The sequence below is a fragment of the Myotis daubentonii genome, chromosome 1 (genome assembly GCF_963259705.1).
Source record: "Myotis daubentonii chromosome 1, mMyoDau2.1, whole genome shotgun sequence".
NCBI classification, from domain to species: Eukaryota; Metazoa; Chordata; class Mammalia; order Chiroptera; family Vespertilionidae; genus Myotis; species Myotis daubentonii.
In genome coordinates this window covers 52,879,750-52,899,694 of record NC_081840.1, presented here as the reverse complement: position 1 = coordinate 52,899,694, position 19,945 = coordinate 52,879,750, and the positions used below count along the sequence as shown (strand labels likewise).

The 19,945-nt window shown below is 35.3% G+C and overlaps 1 protein-coding gene across 5 annotated transcripts in view; it reads left to right on the top strand.

The window, feature by feature from the left end:
* The window catches only part of TCF12 (transcription factor 12), a 370,918-nt gene that overhangs the window by 225,707 nt on the left and 125,266 nt on the right, over positions 1 to 19,945 (top strand). For all 5 annotated transcript variants that reach the window (XM_059700173.1, XM_059700160.1, XM_059700181.1 and 2 more), the window contains one exon: positions 12,550 to 12,614. In XM_059700173.1, the coding sequence (XP_059556156.1) occupies positions 12,550 to 12,614 (65 nt within the window). The remainder of the gene's footprint in view (positions 1 to 12,549; positions 12,615 to 19,945) is intronic.

Below are 19,945 nucleotides of genomic sequence, written 5' to 3'. Positions count from 1 at the left end.
CTCCTGATTTGGTTAATTTTCTCACACTAAGGGTTTGATACAGGAAGAGGAATACTCATTTCTGGGCCTAAATACCATTTACTTCTTCTACACATGACATCCTGTATTCAACCAAAACTAGGAGACATGCACATCAGGAGACACAATAATCAACAGGACAAGACTCAAGACTCATGTTGGATCTATCAGACAAGGATTTTAAAGTAACTCTGGCTAACATGTTAAAGGATCTAGAGCAGCGGTTCTCAACCTGTGGGTCGCAACCCCTTTGTGGGTCAAACGACCCTTTCACAGGGGTTGCCTAAGACCATCCTGCATATCAGATATCTACATTACAATTCATAACAGTAGCAACATTACAGTTATGAAGTAGCAACGAAAATAATTTTATGGTTGGGTCACAACATGAGGAACTGTATTTAAAGGGCCAGAAGGTTGAGAACCACTGAGGAAAAGGTCGACAACATGCACACACAGGTAACTTTTAGCAAATAGATGAAAGTAATGAGAATCTAACTGAAATGCAAGAAATGAAAGGCATGATGTCAGAGATGAAGAATTCCATTAGGATCATCGGTAGACAACACAATTGTAGAAGAAATCAGTAAATTTGATATAGGTCAATAGAAATCCAAACTGAAACATTGAAAAAAGACTGATAGCTGACAGAGCTATAGGACATGTCAAAGCCTAATATGTGTGGCTGAAGTCTCAGGTGGAGAGGGAGAGAGAAAAAAATTATAATCCAAGATTTTAAAAACAAAATACATGCACATAACTAGACATATTATGTTCAAACTACTGAAAGCCAACAATAAAGAAAAAATCCTGAAGGCAGCCAAAGACAGAAAAAATAAGTATGTACAGCGAAATAAAAACAAACTACACCACAGCTATAGAAAGTTTGAAAGCAATAAGATGATAGAGGATATCCTTAAATGAGTATTAAAAATTTTAAAACTGTCAACCCAGAATTATCTATTCTTGGAAAATACTTTTATTTTTAAAATTAGGGCAAAGTTAAGACTTTTTCAGATACAGAGAAGCTGGGAGAATCCATTCCCAGCAGACTTGCACTACAATGATTGTTAAACAAAGTTCTTCGGGCAGAGGGAATGTGATTCCAGACAGAAAGTTGGATCTGCACCAGGACTCAATAGTTTTTTTCTGTAGAGGGTCATGTATTACATATTTTAGGCTTTGTGGGTCAGACTATCTCTGTCACAGCTATTCAACGCTGCCATTAAAACACAAAAGCAACCATAGATAATTCATAAACAAATGAGCATGGCTGTGTTCCAGTAAAACTTTATTTACGAAAACAGGAAGCAGGCCAGCTTTGGTTCATGGGTCATATATGCCAACCCCTGATCTACACAAAGAAATGAGTGCTCCAGAGTGGAAAAAATGAATGTAAATATACTGGTAAAAGATACATATATATTTTGTAGTGTGATTTTTAATTTTGAAGAGAAACGAATTTTTAATCACACTACAAAATAACTAAATGTCTAAGCAACACTGTATAAATGGGGTATATAAAATATGCAAAAGTAAAATGTATGATAACAATAACCCAAAGGATGCAAGGGAAGATTTTGGAAATATGTTGTTGTAAGGTTGTTACACTATTACATTATTATTTGAAGATAGAACCTGCCAATTAAAAATACTCTATACTGTATAAGAGGACATAGAAGGGATAAATGGTGTCTGGGGAAAAGTTTAAAAATATTAATTAAAAAGAAAAATCAATAAAGATACACTATGTTGTAAATTGAGGGCAAACACTAAAGAGTAAACCCAACAGTACAGAAGACTAAATGGGACACTCAATCCAAAAGCAGGTTAAAAACAAACATATAAGACAAATAGAAAAAACCTCACAAAATGGTAGATTTAAATCCAGCCGTATTAAAAAATAACATTAAATGTAAATAGTCAAAATGAAGCACATAGAGACAAGATATTTTTTAAAGATTTTGACATTTTTATTCTCTATTTTTCCAGTGGGTTTTGTACATATTTTTAGGAATAGGTTCTTCCCTAGATAAAAACATTGAAATAGTGAACCTCACATCAGTTTATTCATTGCTAACATTGTGTAACAAACACCTCCTCAGTGTAACACTGTTACACCTCCTTTTTACCTAATAAGGAAGGTCCCTCTCTGTATCCCCCATGAACTTCAGACAACGACCAAGTTGACTTGAATCAGTGAGTTGGAATCATCAGACCCAAGATAATCTCCTATAACCATTTTCCCCAACCCCCATGAAAAAGGAAATAAGATTAAGGATTACATCCAAACCTATCTACCCTCTTTCCCCTGTATTATAGAATCTACAACTCTGTTAAAATTCACTTTAGATTATTCTTGCTTTCGTTTCTCTTCAAATCCCTTACCAACTTTTCCAGATCTTAATTCATTCTTTGGTAAATCTTTCTTTCTCTTTATTTCAGCTGTGAATAGAAACTTAATTGTGATTAACTATACACTTAGTACTAGAAATATACCCATTCATTAATGCTGAGAAGAGTGAAGCCATTAGCTTTTAATGAAATGACATGCATAAAGAATTTTTAAAACTTTGAAAATACTCAGGAGTTCCCTTTAAATTATTTACCTGAAATCTACCTCCTCCTTATATATATGAAATCTTTCCCCCCCCCCTTTTATTTAAGACTTTTTCCTCTGCACTGATATTAAAAATACACATCTATAGATTTTACAGTCAATATATTTCATTTTAAAAATAATGAATAATATAATTAGCCCTTATCTTGTGTTTTTCACTGTTCTAAGTACTTTATATGTCAGTACATTTTACACAGTGTAAAACCCAGTGAGATGAAACTGTTATCTCATGTGACAGTTGCAACTATTAAGGGACAGAGAAGATAGGTAATGTTAGTTAAAGCAGAGTGGGAATTTAAACCTAGTCAGTCTACATCCAGGACCTCTGTTCAAACTACTTCCCCATGCCTCCTCCCTAATTTTGTTACTATATCTATTTTCCTTCTTTACTTTCTTCCTTTGTTTTTTCCTTAAGCAAATATTTTAAACAGACATACTGTGACTTAAATTGACTTATATAGTTTTATATAATGAATTGGTGTTTTAAAAACTTATTTTGAGTTATGCCTGACTCACAAATGAACTATGGATTATAACCCAGGGAAAACTTGAGGCTAGCTTTTACCTGTTTTCAAACTGCAAAGGTAGAAAAGATGGCAGTAAATTCCAGTACTGGAAGCCATGCAATGAAGACTAAGTGTCTTGTATTTTACCCTCAGAGTACCTATTATGTAGCAAGAATCTTATTTAAATCTTGGTAGACCACAAAGGAGATTTAAGACTCTCTTTTGATCTTTCTTCATCTTTTCAATAAAATAGAATAGTTTCTTTTCAGTTGCTCTACATTTGTATATTTTCTCTGGTATACAAAGTGTTCTATCTTTCTACATTATATAGGTGGAGGGTGTTGCATTCCAGTGAGAAATTTTATTTAGAGTTTTTCTTAATGTGAGTCGAATGAAATCCTGGTAATTCTTAATGCATTTACTTCAATTTGCTATATTCACCACCCCATATTCATAGTTAAATATTTCATAGTATATTAGAGAAATGTATGATGAGCTGCTTACATACTTCTTTTTTTTTTTAACTGCACATTGTCATTATTCCAAAAGTCCCTACATTTTTAGCAGCTGTCTTTTTCTTTTACTACTGGAAGTGCCCAAATTTGCATTCTGTTAGAAGGGGGTGTCTGATGAATAGCAAAATAAATGAGGTATCAATTTCATGGGATATTAAAACAGATAGATATCATCTAATTCAATCTTGTCCCACCATAACCCATTCTCCAAGTAAGAAACTGAGGCCTGTGGAAGTTTAGTGTTTATGTCACACACCTAGTTCACAGCAGAGACAGGAATAGATCCTCCTGACTCTTTCCCTGCTTGTTTCATTCCAGTCACTGTTTCTGACCAGAAAGTTGGTGAATGGTAGCAGTTCCATTGACTAGTTCCTTTCTTTCTGCTCCAGTTCTTATTGTCAAGGGAAACTAGCTAATTAACAATCATTTATTATCCGCTATTTTAGAGCACAGTTCTGTTAAACTGTCTCTCTGCTTCCACATGGCTGTGTGCCATAGATAGAGCGTTGGAGTAGAATCCGTTCCTGGCACACAAACAAAACAAGTCTAGAATTCCAGATCAGTGTTCTCTGAACAAGTGGCATCTGCCTTCTGGTCCCTGGGTGCCATATAAAAAACAGATTCAGATACTGACCTTGCCTGGTAAGGTTGTGGTTTAAATTAAACAGCCAAACTACAGAAAGATGTGAAAAAATGATGGGAACTAACAATAATGAACTTTTATGTTCTATTTATTACTGTATAAAGCAAGAAATTTTTCAGAGAAGCATTCATACAAGAATTTGGTCGAAACAATCAATATCTCAGAAGGAGTAGATTATTTAAGTGTATGATTGCAAAGATAATTTGTTAATATATTTTCCTCTCTTCTCCCAGCCAAATTGTTTGATGATCTGATTTTTACCTGATTTTGTGGGGGATAGGTAGGGGAGTGGTCAAGATTAAAGTATTGAAGGATTGGCTCAATTTATTTAATCCTTAGAAGGTTGTCAAGCATCAATGGAATTATTTAAAATTATTTTTTATTTAAGAATGGAATAAAAAACATTGTTATGTAAAGGTTACTTGATTATTTTTATATAGTGTGCATTCACCATGTTCTGAAATTACAGCCAAGATGAAGAGATGATTCCTAGTTCTATAATCTGTTGGATTGCTATAAAAATGACATGTCTTTGTTTCTGAGTTCTAAACAATGTGGTTGGAGAAAACACACTTAGATTCTGAACCTAAGGAAAAGCAACAATGCAACATAGATGTATATATGATTTCAGGGACAGTTTAGAAAGTGCAATTATAAACTAAACTGTCTCAGGGAAGTAGAGTTTAGATTTTGAGCTCCCTATAATGAATACCTTGTTATATATTCTTTATGTGGCACAATTGGACCATAAAGTGGTCCAGAAAGTTTTGATAAATGACTAAATTTGAAAAAAATGTATCTTACTCTGTCTATTAAATTTCTAACATCCTACCCACCTCAACCTGTCGTATTGAAGTTTGCATTTTAATTGTTCTCTCTGGCCATTCTGATGGTTGAAAGGCAAACTGTTTGTATAAACCTTCTCATCCTCCTCTGTTCATATTTAATATGAATCTGATTTTAGGAGGAGGGGTAGAGAGCATGGTGAAAAGTAGCTGGATAGGTGCATGTTTGCATCCTGGACTCCTTTGTCTTATGTTTTAGTCTCAAGAAGTCATTTCTAAAGCCTATTCAGATTGCCCAGGTCTGACTATGTGCTCTTGTCAAGGATAATAAGATACTTTATTGGTGCTTTAGCAATTTTGCAGAATTATTGGAAATTACCTAGCTGCTTACAGTTCTGATGCCTGTCACAGGAAGTTGGTGTAGAGTTAAGATGGAATAACTGATGAGATAAAGGCTGGGTTAGAAAAGTGATTATAACTAGGAACTTGTTAATCACTGACCTCTATAGTGATCCTCTGGTTTATTACTAATCTCACTCGCACTTGGCATTTTCCTTTGCTTCAGCCTCATCTTTCATAGCTGTGTGAGTAATTTGGCATGGAGTGAACAAGAGAAGGGCATAGAGAGTCCAGCAGCTGTGCTTGTTGGCACTAGATATTTAAATATCTGCAATGTAGCCAGCAGTGTGCTTGGCACAAGCGTTAGCCAATAATACTTAAACAAATTGTTGCAAAGAAAATAGACAGGCATTTATGTTAAAAACCCTTTCTCTCTTCTTTCCTTTAAAAAATAATCTTTTGGTTTGAAATCCTTTGTAGATTTTTTTTTCTGTAAGTTTGAGCAGATTGCTATCAAAAAATGAAGTCTGTAATTCTAATAGTTAGTATTGGCCTAGGTTCTTTCCTACGAGAACTTCCAAGTATATTATAAGCATTAATTAAACTGCAGGCGTGTGTGGGGTGCATGTTACTGAGTTGATTTTTCTAAGAGTGAGTGGGACCACTAATGTTAAGGGACTTTTAACTTACCCAGTTCACTCAATGAGAGAGAGTCAAGAGCCAAGAGATGAATCCAGTAATCAGAATTCCTAGGTCTCTGCTCTGATATATCCAATGGCATTACAGGTTTGCCCACTTTGTAGGATGGTATTTTATGTTTCTCCAAGTGATTAGTATAATTCAAATTGTAGTAAACCTTTGGTAGTATTCACTCACCAAAAAAAAAAAAAAAAAAAAAAAGGAGGAAAAGCTTCTCTGTGAGCAAAGAGCTTAGGGTAAAAAATGAGTTTCAAAGATAGCCAAGGCAAAGGAGGATAAGACTGTTCATAGAACTGTGATGAAATTTAGATTTGTATACAAATATTTAGATTTGAAACTCTGTGTAAGGGTTTCATATTGTTTCTCTGAAAACTAAATATGGAAAAGCTCTCATGATTTGTATATTGAAATATATCATTTTGAAATATAGTAAAGTTGGCCTAGGTAACTTTTTTGAAACATCCAGGAATTCTTTTTTTAGGTTAAGCCTTTGTTGTATAAGAAAAACCAGTTTAATGCTATCCATTTAAAATGTAGCACATGGAGTTTTTTTATTTAATAGATTGTGAATTTGAATTAATGAATGCAAATCAGTATGCCTTACAAAAATGAACATTGAAGTAATATTAGCTTTCAGATAAAAAGGGAAACTGTTCTAATTGTGCTATTACTCATGGTCAACAATAATTTCTTAAATAGTATATAATTCATTGAAAGTAATATATTTTAGTTTGCAGGAAATTTTCAGGTAATCACTGTACTGCTGCAGAAATACTGAGCCAGCTATATCTTCCAAAATATCTCTGTCTGGCAATTTTCTCATAAAAACATTATTTTGAATCAGTAGCAAAAGAGCACATACTATCAGGAGAGTATTATAGGGTAGGTTTATCCACCCAGTAGATTGAGGTCTATAGAAAATACTTTTTTACTAGTATATTAGAGTGAAAATATAACAGTCCTTAAGTTGTTACTTAACTTTAAGTCTTTAGTGGTTGTTTGAAATAATATTTCAGGAAAAGGAATTTGCCATGTAGAAAGGGCCTAGTGTATTTTACAACCAAAAATTAGTTGTTAGAACATTGTGGTGATTGACAAGCCATTGATAGAGCCGGTTTTTTATTGTTGTTGTTGTTGTTTTTCTTTATAGTGCTGTATTTTTTAAATGTTAATGTCGTCTTCCAATTCTGTTCTGCCAAAGATATGAGACATGATTTTTTTAATTGAAGAGAAGAAACTGTTAATGATAGCTGCCAAATTTGTATGGAGATAATCTTATAAAGTGAAGCTTATTTTCTCAAAGAAACAATAAGAATAGTTGGGGGGTAATATTTCTGATCAAGATTTGGCATCAACTCAGTTCTTCTTATAGTGGGTCATAAAAGCAAAGAGGCAAAAATTATAAAACTTTCTAGTCATTTAAAATCTTAAATTATGACCCAGGTTCTTAAAGGGTAGGGATTGATATACTGTACCATTGATTTTTTTAAAAAAATCTTTATTGTTCAGATTATTACAAATGTTCCTTTTTCCCCCCCATAGCTCCCCTCCACCTGGTTCCCACTCCACTCCAGCCCCCCCCCCCCCCGCCACTGACCTCGTCCATAGTGGTAAGCTCTTTGTCCAATCTCTTCCTGCATCCCCCACAGCCCCTTCCCCCAGAGAATTGTCAGTCTGCTCCCTTTCCATGACCCTGATTCTACTCACCCGTCTGTTCTGTTCATCAGGTTTTTTATTCATTTGATTTTTAGCTTCACTTGTTGATAGACATGTATTTATTGTCACTTTGTAGTTCATAATTTTTTATCTTTCCTTCTTCCTCCTCCTCCTCCTCTTCTTCTTCTTCTTCTTCTTCTTCTTCTTCTTCTTCTTCTTCTTCTTCTTCTTCCTTCTTCCTTCTTCCTTCTTCCTTCTTCCTTCTTCTTCTTCTTCCTTCTTCTTCTTCTTCCTTTCTTCTTCTTCTTCCTTTCTTCTTCTTTCTTCTTCCTCCTCTTCTTAAAGAATACCCTTCAGCATTTCATATAATACTGGTTTAGTGGTGATGAACTCCTTCAGCTTTTTCTTGTCTATGAAGCTCTTTATCTGACCTTCAGTTTTGAATGATAGCTTTGCTGGGTAGAGTAATCTTGGTTGTAGGTTCTTGCTATTCATCACTTTGTATATTTCTTGCCCCTCCCTTCTGGCCTGCATAGTTTCTGTTGAGAAATCAGCTGACAGTCGTATGGGTACTCCCTTATAGGTAACTGACTTTTTTTCTCTTGCTGCTTTTAAGATTCTCTCTTTGTCTTTTGCTCTTGGCATTTTAATTATGATATGTCTTGGTGTGGTCCTCTTTGAATTCCTCTTGTTTGGGGTTCTCTGCGCTTCCTGGACTTGTAAGTCAATTTCTTTCACCGGGTAGGGGAAGTTTTCTGTCATTATTTCTTCAAATAGGTTTTCAATATCTTGCTCTCTTCTTCTGGCACCCCCATAATTCGGATGTTGGAACGCTTGAAGTTCTCCCAGAGGCTCCTTACACTATCTTCATATTTTTGGATTCTTTTTTCTTTTTGTTTTTCCGGTTGGGTGTTTTTTGCTTCTTCGTATTTCAAATCTTTGACTTGATTCTTGGGATCCTCTAGTCCAGTGGTTCTCAACCTTCTTGCCCTTTAAATACAGTTCCCTCATGTTGTGACCCAACCATAAAATTATCTTTGTTGCTACTTTATAACTGTAATGTTGCTACTGTTATGAATCGTAATGTAAATATCTGATATGCAGGATGGTCTTAAGCGAGCCTGTGAAAGGCTTATTTGACCGCCAAAGGGGTCGCGACCCACAGGTTGAGAACAGCTGCTCTAGTCTTCTGTTGAATCTCTGCATATTATTTTTTATTTCAGTCAGTGTATGATTAATTTCTGATTGGTCCTTTTTCATATGCTTGAGGGTCTCACTAAATTTCTTGGAGGTTTCTAGAAGATTCTTGAGTAACCTTATAACCATGGTTTTGAACTCTATATCCAGTATTTTGCTTTCCTCCATTTCTTTCATTTATGACTTGTTTCTTTGTATCCTCATTTTGGCTGCTTCCCTGTGTTTGTTTCTATGTACTGTAGCTGCTAAGTCTCCTTGAGTTGATAGAGTGGCCTTGTGTGGTAGGTGTCCTATAGGGCCCAGTGGCTCAGCCTCCCCAGTCACCTGAGGTGGACGCTCTTGGTGTACCCCTTTGTGGGCTTTGTGCACAGTCTTGTTGTAGTTAACCCTTGATTGCTGTTGGTGTCACTGGGAGGAATTGACCTCCAGGCCAATTGGCTGTGAGAATCAGCTGAGTCTATACTGGAAGATCTGTTGCACAGGAGACACCCTTATGGGGCAGGACTTGCTTCAGTGGGGCTTTGGTGCTCACTGAGTCTGCCCCTTGAGTGTGTCTCTTATAGATGTGAAGAGTTGTAATCTGATATGGTTTCACTCTGACCACTGGGTACACTGGCTCTTGGATCTCCAAGGATGTGCAAGGTCAGCCACTGTCTGGGGCCGCCCAGCAGGAGCTACAGAGAGATCTGCAGATTCCTCCTCTTTGTGTGGGGTTTAGAAGTGCCCAGATGAGGCCCAGCTGGGAAGCAAGGCTGGCTGCTGCTGCCTTGGGCCTTCTTTTGGAAGCTCTGGGGCTCTCTGACCCAGGGGCAGTTTGACAGGTTTTAGGCGGAGAAAGGACAGGCCATTCATATGCAAAAGCTGATGCGCACAGCTTGGGTGGGGTTGTAAATTGGGTGGGACAGGGTCTCTGGGAATCAGCAAGGCGAAGCAAACAGCAATGGCTGCCAGTCAGCCCTGCACCAGAATGTCCCCAGGTCTCTGAGTCCCACGCCCCCATGCAGGAACAGTGATCATTGCACTGCAAGCACCTCTGAGAGAAAGCTGCCCTCGTGTTCCTGTCCAGATGCCAGACAGTCCAGTTTCTCCCCATATGTGCCTGGGTCCCCCAGAGTCTTGCCCAGAACTGGAGTTCAGAGCAAGCGGGAGCTTGTATCTCCCTCCCTGTTAAAAGAGCAGCACATCCAGGTGCCAGCACTTTCCGTGCCTCTGCACCTCCTACCAGTCTCATCGTGCTTTCTTCACCTCTCTAGTTGTGGAACTTGCACTCAGCCAGCTTTCCTGCGGTTCTGGGTAGTAGTTGTTCTGCCTTTTAGTTGTAATTTTGATGTGGTTGTGAGAGGCAGCAAGTGTAGGTGTTTACCTATGTCGCTATCTTGGTTCTCTGTACCATTTATTTTTATGAGGTACTCCAAGGCAGCATTTTCTTAAGGATTTGCTTATTATTTTTAATACTTCATAAACTTATTTATTAACAAGGTAATACCCCAAAACCGTAAATGTAGTTATTCTTTATTTTTTCCCAGTAATCTCTCTGTCAGTCTTTCTGAGTTGGCATTTTCCCTTCAGTTTCTGCCATCTTCTTGGTCCAGCAGGGTTCCTGATCCATTTTGATGAGGCATGGGGAGGGATATGTGTCAGAATTGCAAACAGTCCTTTTAATAGTTTTGTGAGGTCAGATTCCAAGAGTAAAAGAGTAGTGTACAAAACCCCTTGACCCTTATAAGAAGTCTTAGTTATAAAGGATATATCCTTAAACAACTATAATAGTTTTCTTTTTATTTCATATGTATATTTTTCAAAGTAAAAATCTTCATGTAGAACTTATTTATGGTGAGGCAAATAGATCACATTAATTAACTGTTGTCATAAATCTGCATTTTTGTATTGTCATTACTTTATCTGAACATGTGCTTCATCAGAATAGTGCTTCTTAAGACATGTGCTGTAATCCAATGGGCTCAGAATTGCACATTTAATTATTAATGTATTTTCTAATAACTAATACCTTTGTTGATACAATAATTGTTGGATATGTCTAAAGTGCAGTAGGTGTCAAATTTAGAGTTGTAAGCTTTCTACATGAGTTGGCCACTATGGCATGTATTGCATTTTTATTTTATGATAGTCCATATGTCTCCAAGTCTTTTTTTATTATGTACTATATCAGTAGACAATTTTGACAATCCATGTATGTGTGGAATTTTTTAAAATTAATAAACTGTGCATTTTTGTACAATCATAGGCTAATAACTAGTATAGTATACAATTATGGTGAAGTTCATGTAACCTCAATAACTTTAAATATTTTGGGTAACTTGTCAGATTGAATTAGGTTGTTACTTTTGCCTTGGGATGGAGAACAAGAGTTACTCTGCCATGTCATTGTTTGTGTCCTCTTTGTTATTAACACTAAACTGCGATCCCTGCAGAAATCTTACTAAGCAACATGTCTGTTTGTCAAGGACTGTTTAGTTAACTATATGATATTCTATATATGATTCACTTTCCTGAACATACTTAAATTACATTATTTTAAAAAGCAAATGAGTCAGAACACTGCTGTTAATCGTCAGTACTGTGGGTCATCTGATCTCCCTCTAGAGCTGGCCCATACCATTCCTGACACTTGGCCATTTGACTTTTGAAAGGGAGATATAGTCCTAACAGGAATTCTTAACATTTCTGGGAAGAATATAAATTGGCATGATTACTTCAGAGAATAGTAAGGAAAAGTTGAAAGTATACATCTTTTAATCCAGCAGCTCCATTTCTTTGTGTCTATTCTGGAGAAACTCTCACGTGTGTGTATAACACTTGTGCAAGGATATTTGTTTCAGCACTCTTAATGATAACACAAAGGTAGGAATAATCTATTTTTCAGTAGGAGAATATACCAACTCTGACTTTATTTGTATAGTGGGACATTTTATAACAGCAACAATGAATGAATTAGGTGTCTGCTAACATATATCTCAAAAATATAATATTGCACAAAAATGCACATTTCAAAGGCTAGATACCATGTGATCTCATCTGTTTAAATGTATTAAACACAAACAGTAATGTATATTGTTTGAGTGAATATATATTTAAAAGTTTAAAATATACATGGGAATCATATACACCAACTTTATGATAATGGTTACCTTGGAACCTAGGATGAGATTTGAGCCGTCTTAATACTATTTTAATTTCTGAAAGAGAGAAGAAGAGAGGGAGAAATGTTCAATCTGAAGCAAATAAGGGAAAACATAATTCTCACAAGTGGGTACATGTATAATACTGTTGACTACATAGATGTCCATTCTTTTGAATATTTCTTAATGTTTTACAATGAAAAGAAAGCATTTAATAAAATACATGCTGTTACATGTGGAAAGTCAGAATTTGACTGTTAAACTAACTGGAATGATGGTAAGTGCTTAAAATTTTACTTATTGGATTTTTATCTTCTTGTTTCTAATTCTCTGTACTTCCAGACCACAATATTATTATCATGAATGGTCTAGAAGTTGAATTCTGTCAACAAATGAGGGTTTTATATAAAGTTATTTTCTTTGTTTTACAGGAAAAACATCAGAGAGAGGCTCATTTTCCCTGTACAGCAGAGACACTGGATTACCAGGCTGTCAAGTAAGTGTAATTATTACAAAGGCTGTGAGATAATTTTAATACATAAATAAAGGCTCTAATGGAAGATGTAGAAATAAATGTATTAAATTTATTTCACCATTATTTGTGCCTTTAATTTGTGACTGTGGGGGGTTTTTGGCAATTACACATATCTTCTTGTGCTCCCCCTGCTTAGAATGGTTTCCCTTCCCCAATTCACCAGACAGTCTTTCTTTAGTATCAGATTTTAAAAACTAATATTCATTTTAACTGGAAGCAGCATAGCCGTTATCTTCCTACTTCTTTCCAAAATGCTTATCGTTTCTGAAAACTATTTTTACATATTTCCTCATAAAAAGAAAGTTGCTAATGCATTACATGAAGAACATACAGTTGCTCTGGGTAGCTTGAAAACCCAGTAATGTTAACCTTACTAACATTGGAAATTATTTTCATTTCAGTCCTACATCTAATACAATTTTTCACTTTCTATAGCCTCTTTATATGGAAACTTTTTTTCAGTTCTTGCACATTCCCTAGCATGTTTCATTTCAAATAATGGTTATCTTCTCAGCTCTTCCCCTATTTCTTTAGACTGAGAATCCTGAACTCAGTTCACTACAGATTCCCATCAGAATCAAGCCAAAAACTTTAGAAAGGAAAGGCAAGATATGTTCAATTTGTTTTCTGCTACCTGCATGCAGATCCACCCTAATTTCATAGATGGGCATATGAGCCAATTTTAAGTCATACTAACAATACTACTCTATTTCATACACATCCCATAATTGTGCCATTCAGAGTCAGAAGACTTAGGTTCACTTCTGATCTCTACAACTTAGGACCTATAGTTATAAGAAATACCATTTAACCTTAAATTCCATCTCTGCATTGATTTCCTCATTTGAAAAATAGAATTAGCATTTTTGCTTCCATGTACATTTTACAAAGTAAATGAGTATTTTTCAGAGTTTTTAGTTCATATAACCCACAAAACAAAAGCTATTTGAGCCCTTAATATTATTTTTAATAGACGAAAAAGTTTGAGAGCCACTTGTGTAATGTTCACACTACTACTAAACTTGACAAAAAAGCTATTGCAAGCTTTTAAAAACTACAGATGCATCTAATAAATTGTAGTTAATGCCTATATTAACAAGTTTGAATACTCCCTTGGCAAAGGTATTGCTGTTTAGGTAAAAACAGTGATAAGCTCTATTTATATAATTCACCAATTTCGCCAAAATGAATCTTAACAGTTTTTGCCAAGGATTAATGTGTGTTTATACCAGATTTAATTCTCATATCAAAAAATCCAAACATTTATTTTAGCCTTGGCCAGGTGGCTCAGTTGGTGTAGTGTCGGCCTATACACCTAGGTTTCCGGTTTGATCCCCTGTCAGGGCACTTACAGAGGCAACCACTCATGCCCCCCCCACCACCACGTCCACCCCCCCCCCCCAAATATATCCTTAGGTGAGGATTTAAAAAACAACAAAGCACATTTATTTTAAATGTATGTGCATAGCACTGTAATAACAATTACTACCATTTACTACTGAGCACTAATTAAACCCACAACATGAACAGATTTAATCCTTTTAACAATACCCATTTTGCCAATAAGTAAATGGTATTAAGTAATTTGCTTAAGGCCATACATTTAGCAAGTGGTAAACCTAAACTCATGCTTGAGGTTTTTAACTATGATGTAACTATACTTTATCATAAGAATCCCTTAGATTCCTAGTCTGTCCCCATACCGTCCTTCCATTTTAACTTGTTTGGTCCAGGAGGGGCCTGGGAATTTGTATTTTTAACAAGTGCCCCAAGTGATCTAATTGACATGGGCTGGGGATTATGCTTTGAGAAACCCAGTGCCTCTGTATACACTAAGTATAAACATATAAGGAGAATGAAAAAAGAAGAAACTGTAAGATTGCTGTTTAACAATTGTTTATAACATATTGGAGAGATTAGGTAGGCCTGTGGGGAAAAGAAAAAATAAGGTTACTAGAATGTATGAAATATAAAATAATATTTCTAAATATAAGAAGATGTAAATATATTCAAGTGTGGGAAAGATTTGTTTATGAATTCATAGAAGCAATTCATGAGTCCCAAAGAGGAAGCCCAGAATTCAGCACAGAGGAAGAAAGATTATACTGCAGCTAGAACAAATAACCCTCACTGAAGATGAGGACTCTTAAAACAAGCAAAGGAATTCCTTACTGTGAAAGAAACGTTGGCTTTGTTATGTATTATTGTTACCTACCTCTGACTGTGCTGCATTTTATAGGAGAAATTATTGTGGCCAGCACCAGCTGATTTGAAGCCTAAGTAGGAAGGTCAGGAAATTCAAGAGTTAAAAGAGGTGTATCACACCCATTCAAAGAAGTACCTGTATTCCCAACAATATTTATTATAATGGGTCAGAGAAAAAAAAACTAATTGGTTGCCATTTTGTCTTACCTTTTCACAAATTACATAACAATTTTAACTATACAATGATGATACAAGGAAATATAAATAATGACTAAAAAATTATATCTAACACCACTTAGAAATCATTTTTCCTCAACAAAATCCCCCCAAGGAACATTAACTCTGCTATTAATGTACATAAAATGCTGCTGACATACTACAAAATTCAGGCTAATTTAATAATGCCTGATGGGCCTTACTTCATCTTAAAATGATGTAATAATATGTTGCTAAATGAGTCTCCTCACATTACCTTCATGGCAATCATATGACTGATGAGCCATTAAAAGGAAACTGGTGTGGCAGTATTACTGGAAGTACTGATAGATCATTCTGCAATTGAATTTTTTTAATTGATTCAGCACAGAGAATAGAAGCCAACATCTTTATTAATAATAGGTATAGTACTTTAAAAACTGCCATCATGAAGTGAAAAATCATTTTATCATTACAATAGTTTCTAATTGAGACCTCAAGTATTTAAGTAGTTTGTATGTTTTTTCAAAGTGTTCAAACTAGAAACACTGTATAGTAATTATATCCTTGAGAAAATTACAGTTAACTTTAAAAACTCAATTAACACTTAGTTTGGAAATTTACCAATACCTATAGCCAATCTCATATGCAGACATTAGATAAAAATAAAATGATGAGTCAATACATCAGGAAGAACAATAATAAATGTGTATATACCTAGTAACAGAGCTTCAAAATAAATGAAGCAAAAATTGATAGAATTAAGAAAATAAATTCCAAATTATAGTTATAGATTTGAATAACTCAACAGTTGCCAGAATAACTAGACAAAAACTTAGAATTAAACAAAGTATCAACTACCTTGATCTAATTGTTATATATTGAACTCTATTCCCAACAACTGAAGAATATAAATTATTCTCAAGGGCATATGTTACATTCAACAGGATTGAACCATATGCTGATTTATAAAACTAGTGGCAATATATTGAAGTTTTGAAATCACAAAATAATTAAATGAGACGTCAGTAAGATATCTAGAATAACACCAAAATTCTGGAAATTTAAAAGCCCATGTCCAAATAACCTATGGTTCTAAAAAGAAATCACAAGAGAATTTCGAAGATAATTTTAACTGAATTATAATAAAATGTTATATAACAAAATTTGTTGGTGCAGGTAAGGCAGTGCTCAGAAGAAAAGGTATAGCATTAAATGCGTGTATTCCTAAAGAAGTTATACAGTGCATGACCTGAGGTTCTGCTCTAAGAAGTTAGAAAAAGAAACACAAAATAAGTAGAATGGATGAAATAATACAAGTAAAAGCAGAAACCAATGTATTATACACATTATAGGAAAAATTAACACAGCCAAAATGTGATTGTTTGAAAAGATCTATAAAATTAATACTTCTAGCTAGATTGATTAAGAAAAAAGAGTAGTGGAAAGAGCGGGGGAAAGAACCCAAATTACCAGTAGAATGGAAGAAAGATTTATTTCAAACACTTCCCCACAAAGAAAACTTGAGGGTCTTATAGTTTTACTGTTGAATTCTTTCAAATACTTAAGGGGGGAAAAACACAATCTTATACATACTGTATTCTAAAACAGAGGAGGAGGGAACACTTTGTAGCTCATTTTATCAGGTGAGCAACAACTAATTATCAAACTGCACATCTGTTTTGTACCAGAAAAATGAAATTTGGCTTAAGATTTCAAAATCAGTAATTCATTTTACCACATTAACAGAATTAAGAAGAAAACAATATGATTTTTCCATAGATGTAGAAAAGATATTTGACAAATTCAAATACTCATAATAAAATCTCTCAACAAATAAAGCATAGAAAGCAGCTTCCTTAGTTTGATAAGTCATTCAAGGAAGGTCTATAGCTAAGTGTTTACTTAATGGTGAAAGACTAGTAGTGTTTCCCCTAATATTAGGAACAAGACAAGAATTTCCACTATCATTACTTGAATTTTATGTCCTGACCAGTGTAATAAGGCAAGAAAACGAAGACAGAAAAATTGGAAAAGAATACATTAAGTTGAATTTGCAGATGACATGTGTGTGTACATGGGAAAGCTATGTACTACTGGAATTAATAAATATTATTAGCTGTGTCAGGATACAAAGCTAATTTAAAAACTCCAATTTCTGTACACTATCAATGAAAGATTAGAAAATGAAATTAACACAATAGTACCGTTTATAATCATATTAAAACATAAAATACTGAGGGATAAATTGAATTTAAAAATTGTAAGACTTTGAAAAGCAAAACTATAAAATACAGTAGTCTATATTTTGTCCATTGTATCTATGCTATATATGTACCAACCAATTACTCACGTTGTAGCCCTTTTGGTTATCAGATTGTGTTCAAGTAATCCTTATATTATTCAACAATGGCCCCAAACCACAAGAATAGTGATACTAGTAATCCAGATATGCCAAAGAGAAGCTATAAAATACTTTTTCAAGTGGAAAGTTAGGTATTTATAGGAAAAAATATATATAATGGGTTTGGTATTATACACTGTTTCAGGCACTCATTGGAACATATTTCCTGCAGATAAAGGGGCATTACTGTATTATACTCCAAGTGATGATGTGAGATGATAAAATGCCTATGTGATGAGATGATTGACAGTAGGCATTATGGCATAGCATTAGGCTACTATGACCTGACGATTCATACATTACAAGCAACTTTATGGTTGCTTTATGGTCAGTGTGAAATTTCATCATGTATTTAGAACAACACACAATCCAAAATTTATGAATTGTTTATTTCTGGAATTTTCCACTTAATATTTTTCAGACTATGTTTGATCATGAATAACTCTAACCTCAGGAAGTGAAAACATAGCTAGGGGAGGTTGACCGTAATGCTGAGAGAAATTAAGATCTAAATAAATAGATAGGGCATGTTCATGAATTGGAACACTCAGTACCATTTCCCCCCATTGAGCTATAAGTTTAATGTAGCCCCACTCAGAACTCCAGCAGGGTCTTATAGACATTGATAAGATAATTTTAAAGTTCACTTGAAAATGTACAGGAGTAAGAACCAAAATAATTTTGAAAATAAGAAAGGAGAAAGGACTTATGTTAGCTGACTTCAAGCTTTACTACAAAGCAATACTAATCAAGTGTGGTATTCTTATAAAGATAGACAAATAGATCATGGAATCTAATAGAGTCCAGAAAGAGACCCACAGCTATATTGTAAATGATGTTTGGTAGGAGCAACCCCATAATTCAGTGAGAAAAGAAACGCCTTTTTAACCTCCGGTGCAACTGTATATCCATATTTTAAAAACACAATCCTACCTTACACCATATACAAACATAAATTTTAGAGAGATCATAGACTTAAAAATTAAAACTAAACTAATCAGGTTGCTAGGGAAAATATGGATGAATATCTTTTCTTCTTAAGGGTAAATAAAAATTTCTTAGGCCCCACAGCAGCTTGCATTGCTTCACAGCTGGGCAGCTCCAAACCCCAAACAAAGAAGAGGAATCTGCAGATCTCTCTGTAGCTCCTGCTGGGCGGCCCCATACAGTGGCTGACCTTGCACATCCTTGGAGATCCAAGAGCCAGTGTACCCAGGGATCAGAGTGGGACCATCCAGATTACAATTCTTCAGATCCGTAAGGGACACACTCAGGGGGCAGACTCAGTGAGCACCAAAGCCCCACTGAAGCAAGTCTTGCCCCACAAGGGTTTCTCCAGCACAAAAGTTCTCCCACCATAGACACAGCTTCATTCTCACAGCCAGTTGGCCTGGAGGTCAATTCCTCCCAGTGATACCAACAACAATCAAGGCTTAACTACAACAAGACTGTGCACACAGCCCACAAAGGGGTGCACCAAGAGTGTCCACCTCAGGTAATTGGGGAGGCTGAGCCACTGGGCCCTATAGGACACCTAGCACAGAAAGCCACTCTGTCAACACAGGGAAGCAGCCAAAATGCAGAGACAAAGAAACAGGTCACAAATGACAGAAATCGAGGAAAGCAAACTACTGGATATAGAGTTCAAAACCACGGTTATAAGGTTTTTCAAGAATTTTCTAGAAACTGCCAATAAATTTAGTGAAATTCTTGATAAATCTAGTGAGACCCTCGAGGATATGTAAAAGGACCAACTAGAAATTAAGCATACACTGACTGAAATAAAGAATGATATACAGAGATCCAACAGCAGACTAGAGGATCACAAGAATCAAGTCAAATTTTTGGAATACAAAGAAGCAAAAAACACCCAACCGTAAAAACAAAAAGAAAAAAGAATCCAAAAATATGAAGATAGTGTAAGGAGCCTCTGGGACAACTTCAAGCATTCCAACATCCGAATTATGGGGGTGCCAGAAGAAGAGAGAGAGCAAGATATTGAAAACCTATTTGAAGAAATAATGACAGAAAACTTCCCCTACCTGGAGAAAGAAATTGACTTACAAGTCCAGGAAGCGCAGAGAACCCCAAACAAAAGGAATCCAAAGAGGACCACACCAAGACACATCATAATTAAAATGCCAAGAGCAAAAGACAAAGAGAGAATCTTAAAAGCAGCAAGAGAAAAACAGTTAGTTACCTACAAGGGAGTACCCATATGAATACGACTGTCAGCTGATTTCTCAGTAGAAACTATGCAGGCCAGAAGGGAGTGGCAAGAAATATTCAAAGTGAGGAATAGCAATAACCTACAACCAAGATTACTTTAGCCAGCAAGGCTTTCATTTAGAATTGAAGGTCAGATAAAGAGCTCCACAGATGAGAAAAAGCTAAAGGAGTTCATCACCACCAAACCAGTATTATATGAAATGCTGAAAGGCATTCTTTAAGAAAAGGAAGAAGAAGAAAAAAGTAAAGAAACAAATTA